Source organism: Dermatophagoides pteronyssinus, unplaced genomic scaffold (genome assembly GCF_027571235.1).
Source record: "Dermatophagoides pteronyssinus isolate colony J.1.1.1.1 unplaced genomic scaffold, Derpt_VIB-CSIC_2022.12 sq0020, whole genome shotgun sequence".
NCBI lineage: Eukaryota > Metazoa > Arthropoda > Arachnida > Sarcoptiformes > Pyroglyphidae > Dermatophagoides > Dermatophagoides pteronyssinus.
In genome coordinates this window covers 85,947-108,020 of record NW_027461544.1, presented here as the reverse complement: position 1 = coordinate 108,020, position 22,074 = coordinate 85,947, and the positions used below count along the sequence as shown (strand labels likewise).

Genomic DNA, 22,074 nt, shown 5'->3' with positions numbered 1-22,074 from the left:
GATTTTCAATTTGATTTGATTGTCATTTATGATGATGATGATCACCGAATAATATGATTAAATGATGTGCACACATAAACAATTAGAACACAATCATCATGTGTTCAGGTAAGCATTATATAATCATAAAATTAATTTCATTTCAATCCTCTTTTATATATCGATTTTCATCATCATAAAACAACAATGATACTCATTAAACACAATTGAATTCCACAATAAAAAAACAAAACAAAAAATCATCAAATTTAAAATATTTTAATGACATAAGAATTGTTTGAAACTTTAAATTTTTTCAAGAAAAAAAGCCGACCATCTTTGAAATGATGATCATCAAGTTTAAATTTCTCAGACGAAAAAGGATTGCACACATAATGATGATTAGTGTGTAACATTGCCTGTGTGTGTGCCATTTGTTGTTGTTTTTGCTCAAGTAAAACAATTTGAATCTCTCTTTATGATGCAGGTTTTTTCAGTTTAAAATTTAATTGATTGATTTTCGTCATCATCGAATTGAATTGAAATAAAATAAAATATTCCTTCTGACCACCACCATCATCATCGTTTTGGGTTAACACAGCATCATTGTTGCACTGAATAATAATAATGATGATGGTTGGTTGTTTTGAATGGATTTCTCATTGGATTAATGACGATGACCATTATCATCATCGGTCATTCAATGAGAAATGGCTTCTTCAATCGATCATCAATTAATCGATTAAATACTATTCAAAAAATTTGTTTCCTTTTCACAAAAAAGGATACTGATTGTGTGTGAAACCGGAACACAATCAGTATTTTTCTAGGATTTCGGACAATGTGATCATCATCCGAGAGAAAAAACTTCAAAATCGAAAATTGTCCCTGCTTCAAAATGAATGGAAAGTGAAAAGAAACAAAAATTATTTGGGAAATATTTTCGGAAAAAATTTGATGATGACAATTTCCAAAAAAGATCTTTACACTAATAATGGATGTGATTTGATTTGTGACACACACACAGTCAGGCCATTTGTTCCGAATATAATACCTGGTCGTCGTCGCGCTACCGCTTCTTTCCTTTCAAACTACCTTTCTTTTGTGCAAGCAAGAAATAAACTTACTTGCATTTTACATGTGAAAATGTGAAAAAATTTGTTTTGAAAAAAAACGAAACGAATGAAAAAAATTTTTCCTTTAAAGAAAACCTTTCTTCTTCCATTCATTTATCGGGTCAACTAACTCTTTTTGTTGTTAGCAATAAAATAGCGATCAACAAAATAAAATGAACTTTGTACACACAGAGAAAGGAAAGAAAAACAAAAGACAATCATCCAACAACATCATCATCCAAATCACATCTTTTTCGGTTTTTTGCTTCGTTTCAAATCATCATTATATTTTTATCCAGCAAACTGAATTGAACAAAATGATGTGATGTGATCATCATTATCATCCATAGCACAATATTGCGTGCATACATCACCAACATGCATAGCACAGAACAAAGATCGTAAACAAGTAAGCAAGAAATGAATGGGATAATGTATCCACATGCTATGGCGCCCTTTTTTCTGTTGAAACAAAAAACAAAACGAAAATGATAATGATGATGATGATGATGCGGAGAATAACTAGATTTGTCGTAAAGAAAAACGAAAAATGAGTCCAATTTGATGATAAAAACGATATTCCTTAGAAATTACAATTTTTGGAATAAAAATCAAATCAACCAAGAATTTCATTGCCATTCCCCAATGACAACTGTACTTGTGATAACAAAAACAACTCAACTTTTGAAAAGCAGTGTTTGAAAGAAGAAATGCAAAAACTTCATTTCAATTCAATGGTCAATTTTTTGGTGGCATTTTTCCGAAGAAAAAAAATAACATTTTTGAAAAACTGTTTCACCTGAATAGCTTTTGTTGTTGTTGCATACGACATTTTTTCGTTTTTTCTCAATCTTCCAATGAGAAAATGGTTGGTTGTTTGGTGAATTGAATTGAATCGACAAAGGTCAGACCAAAGAAAAAAATCAAATTGACGGCTGAAAATTGCAACCGTAAATTATCAACCGAATGGAGAAGAAAAAAGCTTTCAATAAAATGGAAAATGAAGCGAAGAATACGTCCCCTCCTCAACTAACTAGGTTTGGAAAAAAATAAAGTCAAAATCAATGACCATCACACACACACACCATACACAGGTATTCAACAACAACAACCAACGTTCATCATTCATCAACGATCCAACAAAGACCCCGGCCGTACCCAAGAAAGAAAGAAAGAAATTTTCTGGTGATAATAGACCCATTCATTGATTGATCATCATCATCAGGACCAAGACTAAAATGGATCAAATAAATCAAATGAAAAAAGAAAAAATTTTCTTTTTAAAATAAAATGAAAAAAATTCATTGAAATGAATGAATGGCGAAAAAAATGAATAAATGTCACCAAAAAAACGAAACGAAACAAAACAAAAACAATTCAATGCATATCACAATCGATTAAATCGATTACCTTCACACGTAATGTACCAAGGAAAATTTCATTTTTTGAATTTGAATTTAAATCGAAAATTTTTCCTGCATTTTATAATACTGAGTCTATTGTTGTTATGTTTTGGTTGTATACACCGAAATACACACACTGTTTAATAACCTGTATGATGGCCAAAATGCTACAACTGATGACGAAGATGCAAACTGAATTTCTCATTAAAACACTTAAACATCCGGTCAATTCTGAATCCTGGTATTCTCTCTTTCACTGGAAAATTCAAATTTGAAAAACAAAAAACCAAAAATAGATTTGGTGTGAAAATTATCATCATCAACAACGACAAGTAAACTAGAACGGAACAAATTGGTCATACTAACCATATAATAATATTTTTCATATGTGAAATACCTAAACATGAACAGGACACTTTCAAATATTTATTTATTCGTTCAATCGACAAATTCAGGTCGAAACTAACCAAAACGAATGATGATGATAACTGATCAGTGTTGTTCCATATAAATATTATTTCCCACTTATTATTCGATGGTGATGATCATCACCAGCGACGAAAGAAAAAAAAATTAATTAAATTAATCAAATTTTTTTTCTTGGCTGCTTCAAATCAAAGAAATTTGATATCCAGACACACTGAGAAAAAATATGATGCTTATCAAAGAAAAAAGTTTGACCTTTTTTTCTTCTTCAAATCATATCTCAATGTGACAAACAGCCGAGAAAATGAAAAAAATGATATTTTTCTTTTTTTGCACTTCATAATTGATAATCTAAACTAAGTAAGTAAGTAAGTGTGTGTCATTCAAATTCAAATCAGTAGAGTTTGCTTCATTCACTTGCTTGGACTATATCAAATTGGCAATCAATTTTTGTTTTTCTTTTACACATTTAGCCAAGTCAATTGAATCAAAATTATTATTCAGAAATCAAACCAACCGAATAAATGAAAAAATAAAAAATAGTAAAAGATATGAATCGCACGTTGACGACCGAGCTATCCATATGGTTGACGAGAGAAAATTGCCAAAATGAATTCAACAGAATTCATCATCATTTGAATCAGGCAAAAAAATTTCTTTTTTTAAAAACTGATAAGATATGTCAACGACGATTCAAGTGTTAACGAATGAGCGACGCCTTTTAATGAACCGAACCAAGAAAATAAAATCTCATTGAATAATGATTAAATAATGATAATCTTTATCATTTTTTTCAACATCTTGTTCAGAATAAAGAGCTAAATAAACAAACAAGAAAATATAGAGATAAACCTTGAAAATATATTACTAACACTAGTTTCTTTCCATTTTTGTTGTCTTATTCAAAAGATCATAGTATATATTATTGAAATTACACTACTTGATTAGATTCAACTATTTCAATCAACCAACAACTTGAACATAAGGCCAATAGGGACCTTTTCATAAGAAACAAAAAACGGATGCACAGAAATTCATTATCATCATCATGATGAACTATATGCATACAACAACAACAAGATTTTATCATCATCAATACAACACAACCGAGCGAAAAGCACGCTCTTCATCAATGAAAAATGGTAATAGAATTTCTGTTTTGGTTTGAAAAGCAACATCACCATGCACCCAGATCGAGAAATTGAATGAAATGAATGGAAAACACTCGAAAACAATGTAATATTGAATAGCGTATGGTAGGTTGTCGTATCACGTTCTATTTATTGAACATAACATAACATCACATCCAAATTCAATTCAAATTCCAATGTTATGAACATCAATGAAAAGTGAAAGAGACAGAATGAAGAATGACAGTGACTTTAGAACCATTTTTTCTCTTTTCTGGATAATGTTATTCTTTTGTTGTTGTTGTTGTTGTTGGAACAACAAGAATTGAAATCAATAGGAAAAACATACACTAACAAACACATAAAATGAGATGATGTTGATATTCACAATTTTTTTTTGTTTTTTTCTCTCGTTGAGAAACATTCAATCAATTCAATGATGATCAAATATAGCAAAAAAATGGCAATTATATTATGATGATGTGAGATTGATTGAGCTATATTCAAGAGAAAACAAATTGAAATGAAATAATAATCATGATTATTGAGAACGATTCCGGATTCGACATTCACGTAATATGCAAATGTAAATTGCTAAATGAGAATAAATAGGGTTGTTGTTGTTCGATCGAACAACAAATTTACATCAAATTTTTTCAAAGAAGAAAGTCGTTGAACTTTTTTCTTGAATATCGAAAACATAGAAATCGATGCATATTGAATATATTTTTTCCAAGATAAAACAACATTAAAACAGACTGATTTGATTGAATGAATAACAATCGAAAGATATTCAACAAAAAACTAAACTAAACACCTAAAGATAACCTTGAATGTGCAATAATAATATTAATGAATTGAATCAAATGATGGATTGATTTTTAGAGTAGGTAAAAATGAACAAAGTTCAATATAAAATCTTGATTGAATATAAATATTGAAATAATAATGATATTTTCATTCATTCATTTATTTGTTGTCGACTACTGAACTTGTTTGATTGATAATGAAAATGTTGCAATGAAAAGGTAAATATTGAGATTATGATGATGAAATAAACGACGGACATTGATAAATTGTGAATGTGATGTAACAACAATAATGATAATAATGAATTGATCAAATGCAAATCTCTCTGTGTTTACAATTGATTAATCATTTTTGCTTTGTTTCATCAACACAAATAATAATTCAATTGCATCGTTTGTTTTTGTTTTCAATTTCAAATCGAAAACAAAAACTGCTACTGGGATTTACAGAAAAAAATGTGAGGGTCATTGATTCGCGATGCAAAAAATCTTGACCATATCCGTTCATGGTTTCGATGGACATCACCAACATAAAGATATGGAAAGAGAGGGTACATTACATGAGAAAAGCACACACTTTTATCTTTAAAATATCAAATTCAAATAATATCAATGTATCGTGTGTCTGTGTGTGGGGAATAAGGAAAAACATACCTTTTTTACTTTATTTTATTATTCACTGGCGTGGCAAGGTTTTTCATTTATTTATTTATTTCAATATTATCATAAACATCATAAACACACACACACAACATTCAAACAGACAGAAAAAACATCGATGATAACAACAAAAACGGGGAACAATTTGGAATTTTTTCTGTTGCTCGGGTTGGATAAGAAATTTCAAGTAAGATTTTTCTTTTTATTTCACCGATTGATTTTTGTCGCCTTCAAATACAAACTAACAAACATAAATCCGGTCGCGTAGATATAGCCGATGATGGCGTCGGTGAGGGTAGAAAGATAGATTTTCAAGAAAATTGATTGATAACAACAACAAAATTGCAATCACACAACATCACCATCATTTTTGGATATGGTGGAAATAAACAAAACTGATCAACACCGAAAACAGATTTGGACACACTTTTCTAATCCCACCATATCAACTATCTTCAAACTAACATGAAAAAACGATGGACAATCGGGTAATCGATTGATTGAAGATGAACTCTCGAACCAAAAAAAGAATTTCTTCAAAAAACAACAACAAGATGAATTAAGGAAAATTTTCCAATTGTCAATGTAGATCACACAATTAATAATAAAGAGTGTGAAACAAAATAGATAAAAATCACACACACTTTTTTCACACGGAAACAAATTTTATCCAAAATGTAAAATATGACGAATTCTTTTTTTTACAACGAATTGTTGTTGTTGTTAAACCAAATGCAAACATGAAGGAAAAAAAACAGACAATGTTAATAAATAAGCCAACGCAGCCATGCAGCACTTATGATAGCCAAAACGTGAATGAAAATGATTTTGATTCAGATCTTTGTTTGTGCAATGAAAAACGTTAAGCAAAAGAAACAGAAGGATCATACTTCTTATTACTACTAGAAGACTAGCAGCGAGATAGTAGCATTGATTGAAATGCGCTTGAATACCATTTTTTTTCAAGAAAAAAAACTAGAAGCAAAGAAAAAGTAAAAAATTTCAGTCAACAAAAACATACACACACCCGCAATGTAGTTGTTCATAAAATAGATGATAAAAAAACAGACGATTAGAAATTTTCAAGCGGTAGTAGCAAACAATGATGAGAGAAAGTGTACCCTACCCTGTGTTGTATGCTCTATCTAAAAACATCGTATCGAAAATAACATGCATAACATGAAAATAGCGCGCGGCTGCAAAGCTAACATTAACCGAAAATTCAATTTTAAGGTGATTTAGTCAATCCAAATAATTTCCTATTTCCAAAATTTCCCTAAGAATTGATAAATATGAAAATAAATTCAAAAATAAAAGTTTCGAGATTTAAAACAAAGCAAAAAACTTTGCGTAAAAAATATCGACTGTATCGATTGTCAATGAAAATCAATGTTAAACTGAATGTTGCGCCTGAAGGCAGAATCAAAAAATGACGAAGAAACGTAAATACAGCAACGACCCTATATTTTAAGAAAAAAAGTAAGGGAGAAAAAAGATAGAAAGAATCAAAAAATCAAAAAAAAAAAAAAAAAAAAAGAAAAAAGTTGCTGTTGTTATTAATTATAAATTTTACATTGAAGGCAAACGAAGTTGAAAGTTCACTACCAAAAAAAAGAAACCCAACTAATAATATACGATGATGATGGTGAACATAGGTGTGGCTCATACCCATAGAAAATAATAAGAAACAGAATAATGAGATGAATGAGGGGAGTTCTATTTCTTGAATGTCAAAGGTCAGCATCAGCATCATTCATTCATTCAGTCACTATTATTATTATAAGGCGAATCGAATGTGAATCGAACGCGTACTACTTGAATTTTTTTTGATCAATTGGTTTTTTGGCCCACCATTCATTGTGTAGTTATGATAATGGTGAAGATTGTTGGTGAAAATGATCGAATAGAAAAACTAAAAATCATCATCACGAATCTTGAATCTACTAAGTGTAGCAAAGAGAAAAAAGGTCAAAGGTAAATGGTGTGTGTGTGGATGTGCATCATCATCATCGATCGAAGCCAGGCCAGAAAATCAAAGGAAAACCTATTGACCATATTTGATTGGTGATGTTTTTTGTAGATATTCTTGATTTTCTCATTATATCTTGATATTTGATGATGATGGTTGGTTGTGCAGAAGGTAAAAAGATATAAGCGTGTAGAAAACTTATTGATCTACGAGAAATGAAAACGAGATTTTTCCATGTAGTTAGTCAGTCAGTTAGTTTAAGTGTGAAGTTTGAGTAAGAGAACAAAAATCCATCATTTTATTAACGAAATGAATATCAAATGGAAAAATCAAACTAACCAAGTATAAAAATGGACAACAAAATTCAGAAGTCCAGGCTATCTGATTGAATGATAATCATCATTTGGATTTTTTTTTCGTCCACCGAAAAAAACGAATCAAGATCATCATCATCGACGTCGAAAACATGACTTTTTTCATCATAAAAATGATGATGAGAAAAAAGGTAATAATTTGATAAAAATTGAAACCTGCTAGAAAAAATGATTAACACCATTGATGATGATCATCAAGGATCCTTATAACACATAAATAATGTTCTGATGATGAAAATATGGAAAACAGAAAAAATCAATTTTGATGATGACAATCTCGGATGATGATGATAACACCAGTAGCCATAAGTTGTTAAGGCAAAAAATTAAGATTAACATTTTTTGATTAAATGTATCTGACACAAAAACTGTTGCATCGAATTCAATAATGATAAATATTATACCTTGATCTCACTGTTTCTCCATTATATCGATCGATCATTTTTCTGTGAATTGAAGAAATCATATGAAATACTTTTCATTTTTTCCAATTTTGTGGAATTTCTTTTCAACTTTGACAAATTTTTTCTTCACAATCCATTCATCATTAATTGATCTAGAAACAAATTATTGATCGATAGACATTCAAGGTGTTGACCATTTTTGGGAAATTTCAAAAATTTTTGAAGCAACAAAAATTGACAAATTATCCCCGAAAGCAAACAAATCAATGTACATGTGAAACTAATTTGCTACTGGAAATGAATTTTATCAAACAATTTTTTCACTCGAAACAATCAACAAAATGAGAAGAATGTGGATGTGATTGGAAATATCAATCAAACATACTGATAATAAGAATTTTCAGGTAAAAATATCATCAGCCCAAAAGGTCATTGTCAAAAAATGACATTGAAAAAAGAATGGATGTTTTTCGTTTTTTTATTCTTGTCATTATCATTTGCATGCGATGATCATCATCAACATTGATGATATCATTGATTGGATTGACGAAATACTGATAGAGCACACACGATATCGATTGGAAAAAATCGAATTTTGTTTTTTTGTTGAACGATGAAAACTTGTTAAAATTTTTGTTGATGAAAATTTTCTTATTGCGTGATGATAATAATGATGATAATAATGATGATGATGGTGGTGGTGATGGCTAGAAAACGATTCCTGAAGAAGCGCCAATCCAAATTCAACTTTGACCTTCGAAGAAAATATTTTCATCATGTTTGTGTCAATTATTTTTGTAGGGTCAACAACAACAATAACAACAATTGAAGATGGTGATGATGTAAAGAACCAAATGATATCCCACGCAAAATGATAACCCACCACCACCAATCAATACATTTCATCACACCAATCGAATCGAATGATGGAATTTTGATGATTGAATGGAATCAACAACAGCAAAAAACCATGATTGTTGTTGAATTTCCCGAATTTTTCAAAGAAAAATTCAATTAAAGAGAACTTTTGATTGGTTCTTTTTGGTTGTATAACAATGTTATTGTTAAATTAAATCTGGATTTCCTAACTGATAAAACATATCAAAAGTCTCCATTTCAAAAAAGAGAACGAAAATCACCATTTTACAAAAGAAATCGCAAATCTCCATTCGATAAAGCAAAGCCAAAATGGCCATTTGACAAAACAACAACATCATCATCAACATTTACATCATCATTGTCACGTTTTCGCGCAAGAAAGATTGCAAGCTTATTTCAATAATAACATTAATAATAATCATTCACCAAAAACCAAATGAATTTAATAGAATTTTTCTTGAAAATAAGAATTCCATTCAAATTGGAAAGATTGAATTAAAAATTGAATAAATTAAATTATTGGTATAACAATGTTTATTGTTTTTATGGTTTGATAATTGGATCATTTTCGTCTATTTAAATCAGTGTAGCATGTATGTTTTCCATTTGATTTGCTCGAAAATGTTGTCAAAAGAATCGATTTCAAAATCGTGTAATAATCATTATGTGATATTGTTACAATGTTTATTGATCAATTGGCTGTATGCAGAACATCTGGAACGATTTCAACATCAACAAATAGAACATTATAAGCCAATATTATTCATTGAAAAAGATTACAAAGTTTTTATCGGTGCTAAAAATCATATTTTAGCTTTAAATCTAATGGATTTTCAATCATCATTCCAACAACATTATTCGATTCCAGCTGAAATTAAACAAATAAACAATTGTCATCAAAAAACAACAAATAGAGAAGAATGTCATAACTTTATAACAACATTATTCCCCATCAATGGCGGTAAACAAATTCTATATTGTGGCACCAATGCCTATTCACCACAATGTCAAATCACACTTATCAATGATAATTTCCAAGTAGTCAATAAGAGTGTATCGACACTTTCACCACATTCACCATATTGGAATACAACAACATTGTTAATTGAAAATGGTCAATTTTACTATGCTGGTCCAATAGATTCTCATGGTACCAATGTAACAATCATTCAACAAATAGACATTTTTAACAATACAACACATTTCGTGCAAACTTTACAAAATAATCATTATTGGATCAATAAGGATGCTAATTTTGTTGCAAGTTTTCAATACGAACAGCATGTATATTTCCTTTTCCGTGAATCGGATATGGAACATTCTAATATGGGTGGTCACCGTGTTATGTCACGAATTGGTCGTGTTTGTAAAAAGGATTCGGGTCTGCAAAATCATTGGACAACATTCTTGAAAGCAAGGCTCAATTGTTCATTGCCTGGCTCAATACCATTCTATTTGAATGAAATACAATCAGTCCATTACATTCATAATGATAAATCATACCGATTTTATGCTGTTTTCAATACTCCTCAAAATTCATTACATGGTTCGGCTGTTTGTGTATTTACAATGAAATCGGTTCTGAGATCTTTTGAAGGTGCATTCAGGTATCAACCATCACCATCACAGTTATGGCAACGACAAGATGATGATCATACTGTGTTCAATTGTCAGGCCAGTCATAATGATCACTCCCAATCACATTTGAGTTTAAAATATCAACTAATGGATGATGCAGTTCAGCCAATCAATGACAAACCATTAATATTCACCAAAGACGAACATTTCAAGTTGATTGCTGTTGATTGGATTGAAACAAAATTCGATAATTTTGTTCAAATAATATTCATTGCAACAAATGATGGGAAATTATTGAAATATGTTCATTGGTCGAATTTGGATGAATCATGTTTGATTGATGCTATTCAATTGATTAACCCGAAAGAAAATCAATTTTTATCAATGAAATTCTATCGAGCAACTGATTCATTATATTTTGGTACGGAGAAAGAATTTATTCGTCTTTCTGTTGATCAATGTGATAAATATCCAAACGAAGAGGAATGTATTAATAGCGGTGATCCATACTGCGGATGGAATCGTTATCAAATGAAGTGTATTCGATCTTCACTCGGAATTTTAAGAGATGAAAATTTCATACAAAATAAAAATCCGCAATCATGTCAACAATTATGGAGTGATTGGTTTTCATGCAGTGTAACTGATCCGAAAACGTTTGCCCAAGGAATTTGTCAATGTCGTCAGCGACCATGTGCATCTACAACGAATAATAATTGTTTCAAAGGATTCGAATATCAAGTAACCGATTGTGTTGTTTATCATACCTGGAAATTTTTATTTGTTTCGGTTATTGTTGCTGTTCTGTTGAGCTCTTCCATAACAGCGTTAATGTATTTTTATTTTTTTCCAAAAATCAAAAAACGAGCCAAAAAATCGAAACCAACCCCGAAATTGGAAATCTATAAAAAATCTCCTACATTATCGTTATCACCAGCATATAGTATGGCCACATCAACAGTAACATCATCATTGTCATGTTCAACCAGAAATCTTGATAGTATAATTCGAGAAATAGGCCCAAAAAAATTGACCATCTAAAATATTAACTAAAATTTGCCTTAATAGAAATAATCTCTCCCAAATTAATAAATAAAATCATAATTTTCATCATTTTTTTTTCTAAAATTCAATCAAAATTAATTGGGTATTGTTTTTTTTCTAAAATTCAATCCTAGCTTATAACAATGTTGACTAATTGATTGGTTATAGTTATTTAAAATGTGTAGGTACGTGGTTCATTGCCTTGTTGTTATTCAATACAAGGATCAATGTGGGCAAAAAAATTGATTTTAAATTACTTCAGTAATCATATTATATTTTTATTGATCAATTCTTTATATGCCAAACATTCAGATCTGGAAAGATTTACACGTTCGGATATAGAACATTATAAACCAATATTATTCATTGAAAAAGATTCGAAAGTTTTTATTGGTGTTAAAAATCATATTTTAGTTTTAAATATAATAAATTTCACATCAAAACCGCTACAAGATTATTCGATTCCAGCTGAAGAGAAAAAAATGAAAAATTGTCACCAAAAAGGAATGAACCAAGAAGAATGTCATAACTTTATAACAACATTATTCCCGATCAATGGCGGTAAACAAATTCTATATTGTGGCACCAATGCCTATTCACCACAATGTCAAATCAGACTTATCAATGATAATTTCCAAGTAGTCAATAAGAGTGTATCGGTCAATTCATTTTCCCCATATTGGAATACAACATCATTGTTAACTGAAAATGGAGTATTTTACTATGGTGGTCCGCTTGATCTTCGTGGTGTTGATGAATCCATTATTAAACAAACAGAAATTATTTCAAAAGTAAAATCCCATGTACGAACTTTACAGAATAATCCCTATTGGATTAATGTTGATGCAAATTTTGTTACAAGTTTTCAATACGGACCACATGTTTATTTCCTTTTCCGTGAAACTGATCTAGAATATTCAAATGATGGTGGTTATCATGTTGTATCACGAATTGGTCGTGTTTGTACAAATGATACTGGCTGGAAAAATAGGTGGACGACATTCTTGAAAGCAAGGCTGAATTGTTCATTGCCTGGCTCATTACCATTCTATTTGAATGAAATACAATCAGTCCATTACATTCATAATGACAAAACATTCCGGTTATATGCTATTTTCAATGCTGCACCAAATTCAATATATAGTTCGGCTGTTTGTGTATTTACAATGAAATCGGTTCTGAGATCTTTTGAAGGTGCATTTAGATATCAACCATCATCATCACAGTTATGGCAACGACAAGATGATGATCATTCTGTATTTAATTGTCAGGCCAATAATACTGACCAATCCCAATCACAATTGAATTTAAAATATCAACTAATGGATGATGCAGTTCAACCTATCAATAACAAACCATTTATTTCTACAAAACAGGAACATTTCAAACTGATTGTTGTCGATTGGATTGAAACAAAATTCGATAATTTTGTTCAAGTAATATTCATTGCAACAAACGATGGAAAGTTATTGAAATATGTTCAATGGTCAAATTTGAATGAATTATGTTTGGTTGATGATATTCAATTGATTGATCCGAAAGAAAATCAATTTTTATCCATGAAATTCTACCCAAAAACTGATTCACTATATTTCGGTACGGTAAAAGAATTTATCCGGCTTTCGATTGATCAATGTGAAAAATATCAGCAAAAAGAGGAATGCATTCATAGTGGTGATCCATATTGCGGATGGAATCAAATCCACGAGAAATGTATTCGATCTACGAATGATAATTTACAAGATGAAAATTTCATACAATCTGATCGACCATCATGTCACCAATCATGGAGTGAATGGTTTGCCTGTACTGATCCGAAATCATCTGCCAAAGGATTATGTCGTTGTCGCAAACGACCATGTTTGAATATGAATAATAATTGTATTAATGGAAGCGAATATGAAGTAAGGAATTGTATTGCCAATCACAACTGGACAATGCTATTTTTTGCCACTATTTTTGCCGTCATATTAAGCTCAAGTGTAACAGCTTGCATATTGATTTTGAATTTTCATAGAAAACAGAAAAAATTGCAAAAATCCGATCAAACATTATCGAAAACCAATCAAAACTCTTGTTCATCATCATCATCATCATTAAATTTTTCTCCAGCTAAAAAACAACAACAACCAATTAAATTCAAACCAACAACCACTGTATTGAAAGCCAATCAAAAATCTCGTTTATCATCATCATCCACATCATCATTATATTTTTATCGCAACAAAAAACAACAACCAAAAAAAATTCAAACAAACAACAACTGTATTGAAAACGAAACAAAAATTTCCTACCAGAACAACAATAAATATTAGTAAAACATCAACAATAACAAAAACACGTGCAACAAGAATCGATTAAATCAAAGATAAAATACACAACATTAATGAGAGGTCAATCATAGATTAGTAATGAAATATTTGTTTCGATTGAATAAATTTTTTTAAAATCCGATTACAAAACAATAATTTTTGTTTGTTCAGAAAATTCAATTAAAACGAATTTTTTTAAACAATGTTGTTGATTTTATGTTAAATGTTGATGTTGAAAATGTTTAGTTAAATGTTTAGATTGGTGTGCATGTGTTCATCGATCAAATCAATATGAAAAAGAAATGTATTGATTACCTAGTAATATTACAATTTTTATTGATCCATTCTATGTATGCAAAACATTTGGAACGAATAAAAGAATCGGAAATAGAACATTATAAACCAATGTTATTCAATGAAAAGGATTCGAAAATTATTGTTGGCGCTAGAAATCATATCCTGATTATGAATCAAACGGATTTTGAATCATCCATGTTGGAAGATTATGTTAGTAGACTTGACATCGAAAAGATGAAAAATTGTTATCAAAAAGGAGTTGATCAGGAATATTGTAATAATTTTATAACAACATTATTGCAAATACCACCAATCATCAATTATACTAAGCAAGGACAGATTTTAGTTTGTGGAACATACTCCTATTCGCCCGAATGTCAAATACGACAATTGAATGATAATTTCGATATAGTTGCTAAAAGTACATTCATCCATTCACCACACTCACCATATTGGAATACAACATCATTGCTAACTAAAAAGGGCGAATTTTTCTTCGGCGGTCCACTTGATTATCGTGGTGTTGATGTAACCATTATTAAACAAATAAATATTCTACCAACCCAAGAGCCAGAATATGTACGAGGTATACAAAATAATCATTATTGGATCAATAAGGATGCTAGTTTTTTTGCAAGTTTTCAATACGATCGTCATGTATATTTTCTTTTTCGTGAATCGGATATAGAATTTGCAAATGTTGATGGTCATCATGTTGTATCACGAATTGGTCGTGTTTGTACCAATGATACTGGTGTGGAAAATTTTTGGACAACATTCTTGAAAGCAAGACTGAATTGTTCATTGCCTGGCTCATTACCATTCTATTTGAATGAAATACAATCAGTCCATTACATTCATAATGACAAAACATACCGATTTTATGCTATTTTCAATACCCCACCAAATTCAATACATGGTTCGGCTGTCTGTGTATTTACAATGAAATCGGTTCTGAAATCTTTTGAAGGTGCATTCAGATATCAACCATCACCATCACAGTTATGGCAACGACAAGATGATGATCATTCTGCGTTTAATTGTCAACCGATTGATCATGGAACGGTTATCTTGAATTCAAAATATCAACTAATGGATGATGCAGTTCAGCCTATCCATAACAAACCATTAATATTCACTAAACACGAACATTTCAGATTGATTGTCACCGATTGGGTTGTAACAAAATTCGATAATTTTGTTCAAGTAATATTCATTGCAACAAACGATGGAAAGTTATTGAAATATGTTCAATGGTCAAATTTGAATGAATTATGTTTGGTTGATGATATTCAATTGATTGATCCGAAAGAAAATCAATTTTTATCCGATGAAATTCTATCAAAAAACTGATTCACTATATTTCGGTACGGAAAAAGAATTCATCCGGCTTTCGATTGATCAATGTGAAAAATATCAACAAAAAGAGGAATGCATTCATAGTGGTGATCCATATTGCGGATGGAATCAAATCCACGAGAAATGTATTCGATCTACGAATGATAATTTACAAGATGAAAATTTCATACAATCTGATCGACCATCATGTCACCAATCATGGAGTGAATGGTTTATTTGCAGTGTTACTGATTCGAAATCAATAGCTAAACATGAAATTTGTCATTGTCGTCGACGACCATGCCAGGCAGATTCGAATAATGATTGTTTTAAAGGATTTGAATATGAAGTAACGGATTGTATTGTTTATTATAGTTGGACAATGTTATTTATTTATGTCATCACTGCCGTCATATTATGCTCAATCTTAACCGTAAGCATATTGTTTTGTATTTCCTATAGTAAAGATAAACCTAAAAAACCGAAAACCGAACCAAAACTATCTTTCGATTCATCATTTACATCACCAACTAATAAAATATTACCAAAATCAATATTCACGCCGTTTAGACGTATACCAACAAAATTCATCAAAAGTTTGATTAGACCGTCACATTATATTTCATCAAAGAAAAAGCCATTTTTTTCTCCTCGATTGTTTCATAAGAGAAGAGATGTAGGCAAAAATTTTCAAAGCCCAGCAATCCATCAACAACAACAATATTCATCGATGATGGAGAAAGATTCGACCAATTTTCCACATTATCAACAAGTATCATCGTTTTCATCATCTTTACATTGAGTACATGTCAAAACAAATCATGTTTTTTCGATTCTTACGATTGGGCTAGAAGAACAATGTGAAACAGAAAAAAATCAATCAATCAATCAATCAATCGATCAACACAAACTAGAAAAATCTTAATAAAAACTAACCATCAACCAATAAAGTTCGAGGGTTATTGTTGCTTAATTGTGTTTGTATGGTGGCCAAAAACCAAACATTGACGATGACCGAATCAAACCTGCGATATTTGCATCCAAAAAAATGTAATGTTTGCAAACAAAAAACATTTTCATTTTTTTTTGTTTCCTCTGTGTAAACAAACTAAACCACCGAATAAATAAAAATCATTGAATTCATAAGAAGAATAGTGGTCCTCTTTTTTTTGTTTCTTGAAAAAAATTTCACAAAAATCGAAATTGTTTTCACCGCCAATTCGAAAACTTTGGAAATGAAAAAATTAACATTTTTAAAAATGATGCACATTGGCTATCTATTTTGCCAGTTTATAATTGTGGATAGGGATAAACAAGGAGGGAATTGAATGGAGAGCAATTGGAATTTGATCATCATAATTATGATGATAATGATTGTCATCAGATTTTTTCAACTATATAAATCCTTTTGAATTTCCAAACGTGAATTCAAAACTCCTTCTAATTAACTCTTGTTGAAAAAATGAATGAAAGAAAATTGTCTCAAATCATGTTGTTAAACGTTATTATGATGATTGTTTTGAATTTTGAAAAAATCATGCAATTCAAAGGTCAAAACTGTTTTTCTTCTTCTGAACTACAACAATCAAACGGATACAGAGCGTTTTTCTTCAAACACTAATTTGAGCAGCAGATAATTTTCATGAACAACTTTAATAATAATAAAAGAAAAATAATTCACTTGTTCATTTATTATATGGTTCAACATTTTTTTCCATTTCTACTTTGTGAATGGTGAAGTGATTGTCCAATTTGGCCAGGTTGCATGATGACAAACAAACAATGCAAACAAGTGATGTTAGGTCATCATCAAAGTACCGTAAAGGTTTTTTTCTCAATTTGAATTTGACATGAATGTCGATAGAAAATCAATGATGATTGGGGCTATCATCATTTAATTTGAATATAATTTTTTCTCCGGTCGATGACCAAACGATGATATTATCTTTAAATAAAGTGGACAATATTGTAAATAAATTTGAAAATCACAAAAAAGGTTGGCCATTAAACTGATTGAATAAACTGGACATCAATAAGTGGGCACAAAACAACAATCATATCACCATTCAACAATAATAACTGTCTTTTCTGGTCAATAGAATATGTTATTGGTCGAAAATTGGTTCACTTTTTTCAACATGAATGCATTGTATTCATGATAATTTGGATGTTTATACGAATTTTACATAAATGAAAATTTCAATTCAATCTTTTTCAACAACAATAATAATGATAATAATTTTGGTCATTCAAAATGATTTTTCGAAATGTTGCAAAATACAATTCATTTTCTTCTGAAAAATCATTTTTTCCCAAAGAAAGAAAACTCATTAGTAAATGATGATAGTGAATTGACACCCATCCAGCTCAGCATATACCACCCACATAATTATTACCAACAAAACAAGTAAAGAATGATCAATAATTATAATCTTTTTGTTTGCTTTTCAAAATGGTAAAAATATCGGAATCTTTCTTTTTCGGTTTCACTTTTGTTTGTCCCAATGGAACTTTTTTCTTTTCGTCTCAAAATGATTGAAAATTACCTTTTTTGGTCGTTGTGTGTGTGTGTGTGATTCTTTCATTTTCAATCAACCGGAATGAAAAGAAAATAAAAGATTAGATTCATTTCAATGGATCAAGTTGAAACAAAAAACCCAATAGGAAAAAAGCAATTAACATTGGCTTATTATTATTATTGTTATTGACTTTTTTGTTTTTTTCCGTTTGTTTCAAACAAACAAAATTCGATAGATCAATCATAATCGTATTTGATTTTTTCGTATCTGAATCTTGGAATTTTTGTTTTCATTGAAAGAAAAAATGTAAAGAATTCGTCTGAGAGAGAGGATAAGCTTCTTAACATTTTGAAAGAGAAACAAAAATTTCCTGTTCAGGTTACTTGTGCTTGGAAATAAATAAGAAAAAATTAAGCGGACAATCGGTTTTTTAAGGAAAAAATGTTCTAAACATTATTTAATCACCATCCAAATAGATCATCATATTATTTGGGGTAATTGCAAGTTTTTTTCGTTCATTTCAAATAACAAAAACTTAAAAAAATTATCGATTGATTTTTCTCGAAAACAACCAAAAAATTTCAAAGTCATTCATCGATTGTTTTTTACCAAAACTGACCCACATCTGTGTGTGATTTTAGTATGAACAAAAACAGAAATGACATGTCAAAAAACAAAGTTCAAAACACAGACGGTGAGATTATGTTTTTATTTTTGATTCGGAAATGTTGATGCTATAAACATAGCAAAGTGACATTATTAATGTTTTCTATAAAATCGACAAAATACGAGCCAAAAACATGGTGGTCGTCGGCTCTGATTTTTATTTCTACCTCGAAGGACCTATCGAAGCTAGACAAAAAAACAACAACAAAAACGGGACATTAAACGAATCGAATTCAAAGATTAGTCACTGAGTTCGAGGTAATTTGATATGACCAGGAATTAGAAATCAAGTCACTTTTTTCTCGTTTTATTGGAAATCAAATAAAATCGAATGACTAATAGGATCATTATTGATTACAACAATGACAATTATTATTCTCTCCATAAATGAAAACGATGCTAACGAGAATTTAGGGAAAAAATCGATGCCATGTGGCCCTCGTCGTCATTATTATTATTTTCTGACCGTATCCAGATATTTTTCAAACAAACAAGCAGACGACCATCAAAAAATGTCATTTGATGATGACGATTTATGTAATTGCATTTTTTCATTTCGTTCAGATTTTAATTATCATGATGATCATTTTTCCTAATAGATGTTTATTATCATTTGCTTAGTTTATGAGTGTGTCTAGAGTGGCGGAGATAGACCGCAAATCAAGAATATGCTAATCATCGTTTTGTCGTTAATAAATTGAAATTTGAAATGACAATTTTTTTCTTTGCCAAATGTATCGAAAGGATCGATTTTTTCTTGCACGAAAAACAAATGATGATGATGACATATCGATTATGATGATCGGTATTTTGATTGAAAAACAATCAACACCATTCACTACATTTGAATATTTCAAAGTCATCATCATTTTTCGTTTTAACTTTTGTTGTTAATGTTGTTGACTTGTGACTCCTGCTGTTGCTTATTTGTTGTTTGAATTTTCGCCAAGTATGTTTGCACTTTTTCTTTATATTCCTGGATTGGTTATCGACGACCACGAATCTTTCAAATGTTGTTTGATAGTCGTTAGTACCTCTACATGTGGTCGAATGAATAACCAAACAAGAAAGGTTCGAAGATTTCATCAACCGAAAAGCAGAAGAAAAAGAAATGAATCGATCCAAAACCGACCGACCGACGACGAGAAACATAAATCTAATTGTGTATTTTCGTTACTCATTAACATTTGAAAAGTGTATCCAATAAAGTCTGATACATTTGACGTTTTGTGTCAAGTCAGGTTTTTTCTTCAATGGCCAGGTTTTCCCATTCTTCTTCTTGGAAGAAACAAAGAAAATAAAAAAAAGTTAATGAGCCGCTTCAATCATTTGAATGAATGATGAATTGGATTTTTCATTTGGGAAATGATTCGACAAATATTTTCAATATGCACCATTATAGACACACATGTTGAATATCAATCACGAGCTTTATGGACCCAAAGTTTCGACCTAGTCGATTAAAGATTCAAGGTCATATTTTCTGTAATTAATAATACTGAGTCAGTATAGTGAAATAATTATCCTGTCAATTCATTTTCGTGGTTTTGTTTTTATGGAAAAATTGAAACAAAATAACTGAAAAAAGGGAAAAAAACAAAATTGTCCGAATTGGATCGATGAAACAATCAATTAAAAGTTTGGATCAAACAGACATTTGCTTTTTGGGTTCAAAAAGCCTGTAATTAAAACAAACAAAAAATCTTTTGATGTTGAATTGCCACCATCATTCTCTTATTTGTCTATTTATTATCTATGCTGGAGTGGCGAATCAAAGAAATAAATATCATTTCGTAAAAAACACACAGAGTTCATATGAAAAAATACAGGGTACCCAGAAATCAATTTGAATGTTGTTGTTGTTTCACGCGAAAAATTCCAATGAAACAAACAAAAAACCTCCGAAAAAAAAACATTTATTTTTTCAAGTGAACCCCAACAACGTTGGTTTAGATTTATTTTTACACAAAAAAAACATGGAAAAATCAACAAAACTCTTAGCAACAATGTTATTGGAGAAGGAATTTTTTTCGACTAAACTAATCGATCAAAATGATGATCAAATGAATGTGAGTAACCAGCAAACATCATTGACGACAAAGTGAAAAAAAACAAACAAAACAACCAATTTGCATACGCAAATTTTCAAATGATTAAACTCTGTAGAAACGGAAAAGATTTATGAAAATTGTTTTTTTACTGAAAAAAAAAACAAAATCACATCGTCATCATGATTGGGCAGGTTTTGTTATCATCTAATATCATCAGGGATGACCATTCAAGTTAATAATTTGAATATTTCCTATGATGACAATCAATGTTTAAATGAGCCATGAATTTTCTCTTTGACCATGAATATTATCAATTTTAGAAAATCTTTGGATGAATATTTTTCATTTTCATTCAACTTGTGACATAAATGGCCCATATTTCTTACATGGTGTTTTTTCATCATTGATTTGATGACGATTTCTTTTCATATTCAATTCAATTCGACAGAATTAATCAAACCAAAATTTAATCAATCCATTAGCATTTACATTGCATTATTATTTAAATTTGCTTTTTCTACAATTTTAAATTAGAATTTGATAATGATGAACCCTGAGACAAAAGAATCATTCAGCATAACAATGCAACAACCACAGTCACACATAACTTATCAAAAACAAACTTGACGTTTGCCAATTTGACATTCAAAACAAACAACGAAACATTTCTTCAACATTAAAAACAAAGAATATAAGAAAAAAAAGAAAATTCCGAATACGAAAATCGCCCAGACATTGAATGAAGACAACAACAAAATTGTTTATTTCAAACATAAACAACACAAACACAGAGAGGGAAAATCCAAATATCGGCGTAAATCATAATCATCACCAGGAAAAAGACCAAACCCGACAATCATAAACAAAGACCACCACCATGTTGAAAAATGTTTAATAGTGTTATGGTAACCAAAACGAATAAACATGAAACTTTTCGGATCATCATCAGCATTTGGAGATATATTTCGGATTTTTGCATGATTTTCGATGATCAGTTTGAAAGTGAAGACAAGAAAAAAATTAAACACTCTTTGGAATAAAAAAGTTTATGAAATGAACTTTTAAATCTTATTTGGGACATAAATCTTTCTCAATTTTTTGAAATATGACATTTCATGATC

The 22,074-nt window shown here is 30.1% G+C and overlaps 4 protein-coding genes across 5 annotated transcripts in view; 3 read left to right on the top strand and 1 right to left on the bottom strand.

Annotated features, from left to right (window-relative positions):
• The window catches only part of LOC113796360 (latrophilin Cirl-like), a 42,692-nt gene extending 36,339 nt beyond the window's left edge, over positions 1-6,353 (bottom strand). For both annotated transcript variants that reach the window (XM_075822791.1, XM_075822792.1), the window contains exon 1: positions 5,517-6,353. The gene's annotated coding sequence lies outside the window, so the exon portion shown is untranslated. The remainder of the gene's footprint in view (positions 1-5,516) is intronic.
• Positions 6,354-9,632: 3,279 nt separating this feature from the next.
• Positions 9,633-11,840, top strand: LOC113796346 (semaphorin 5c-like). The gene has a single exon (XM_027346605.2). The coding sequence runs from the start codon at positions 9,740-9,742 to the stop codon at positions 11,765-11,767; it is 2,028 nt and encodes a 675-aa protein (XP_027202406.2). The 5' UTR covers positions 9,633-9,739; the 3' UTR covers positions 11,768-11,840.
• Positions 11,841-11,986: 146 nt separating this feature from the next.
• On the top strand, positions 11,987-14,235 carry LOC113796348 (semaphorin 5c-like). The gene has a single exon (XM_027346607.2). The coding sequence runs from the start codon at positions 11,998-12,000 to the stop codon at positions 14,083-14,085; it is 2,088 nt and encodes a 695-aa protein (XP_027202408.2). The 5' UTR covers positions 11,987-11,997; the 3' UTR covers positions 14,086-14,235.
• An 87-nt stretch (positions 14,236-14,322) lies between these two features.
• On the top strand, positions 14,323-16,863 carry LOC142644796 (uncharacterized). Its single transcript, XM_075822784.1, has 2 exons — positions 14,323-15,170; positions 15,727-16,863. Exons 1-2 carry the CDS (start codon positions 14,374-14,376, stop codon positions 16,517-16,519), a joined length of 1,590 nt encoding a protein of 529 aa, XP_075678899.1. The 5' UTR covers positions 14,323-14,373; the 3' UTR covers positions 16,520-16,863.
• Positions 16,864-22,074: the final 5,211 nt, after the last annotated feature.

Coding starts and splice junctions, on each gene's coding strand:
- LOC113796346 (XM_027346605.2), top strand. CDS start 9,740: ATGTATGTTTTCCATTTGATTTGCTCGAAAATGTTGTCAAAAGAATCG.
- LOC113796348 (XM_027346607.2), top strand. CDS start 11,998: ATGTGGGCAAAAAAATTGATTTTAAATTACTTCAGTAATCATATTATA.
- LOC142644796 (XM_075822784.1), top strand. CDS start 14,374: ATGAAAAAGAAATGTATTGATTACCTAGTAATATTACAATTTTTATTG. Junction 15,171..15,726: donor ACAACATTCTTGAAAGCAAG/ACTGAATTGTTC, acceptor ATTCTATCAAAA/AACTGATTCACTATATTTCG.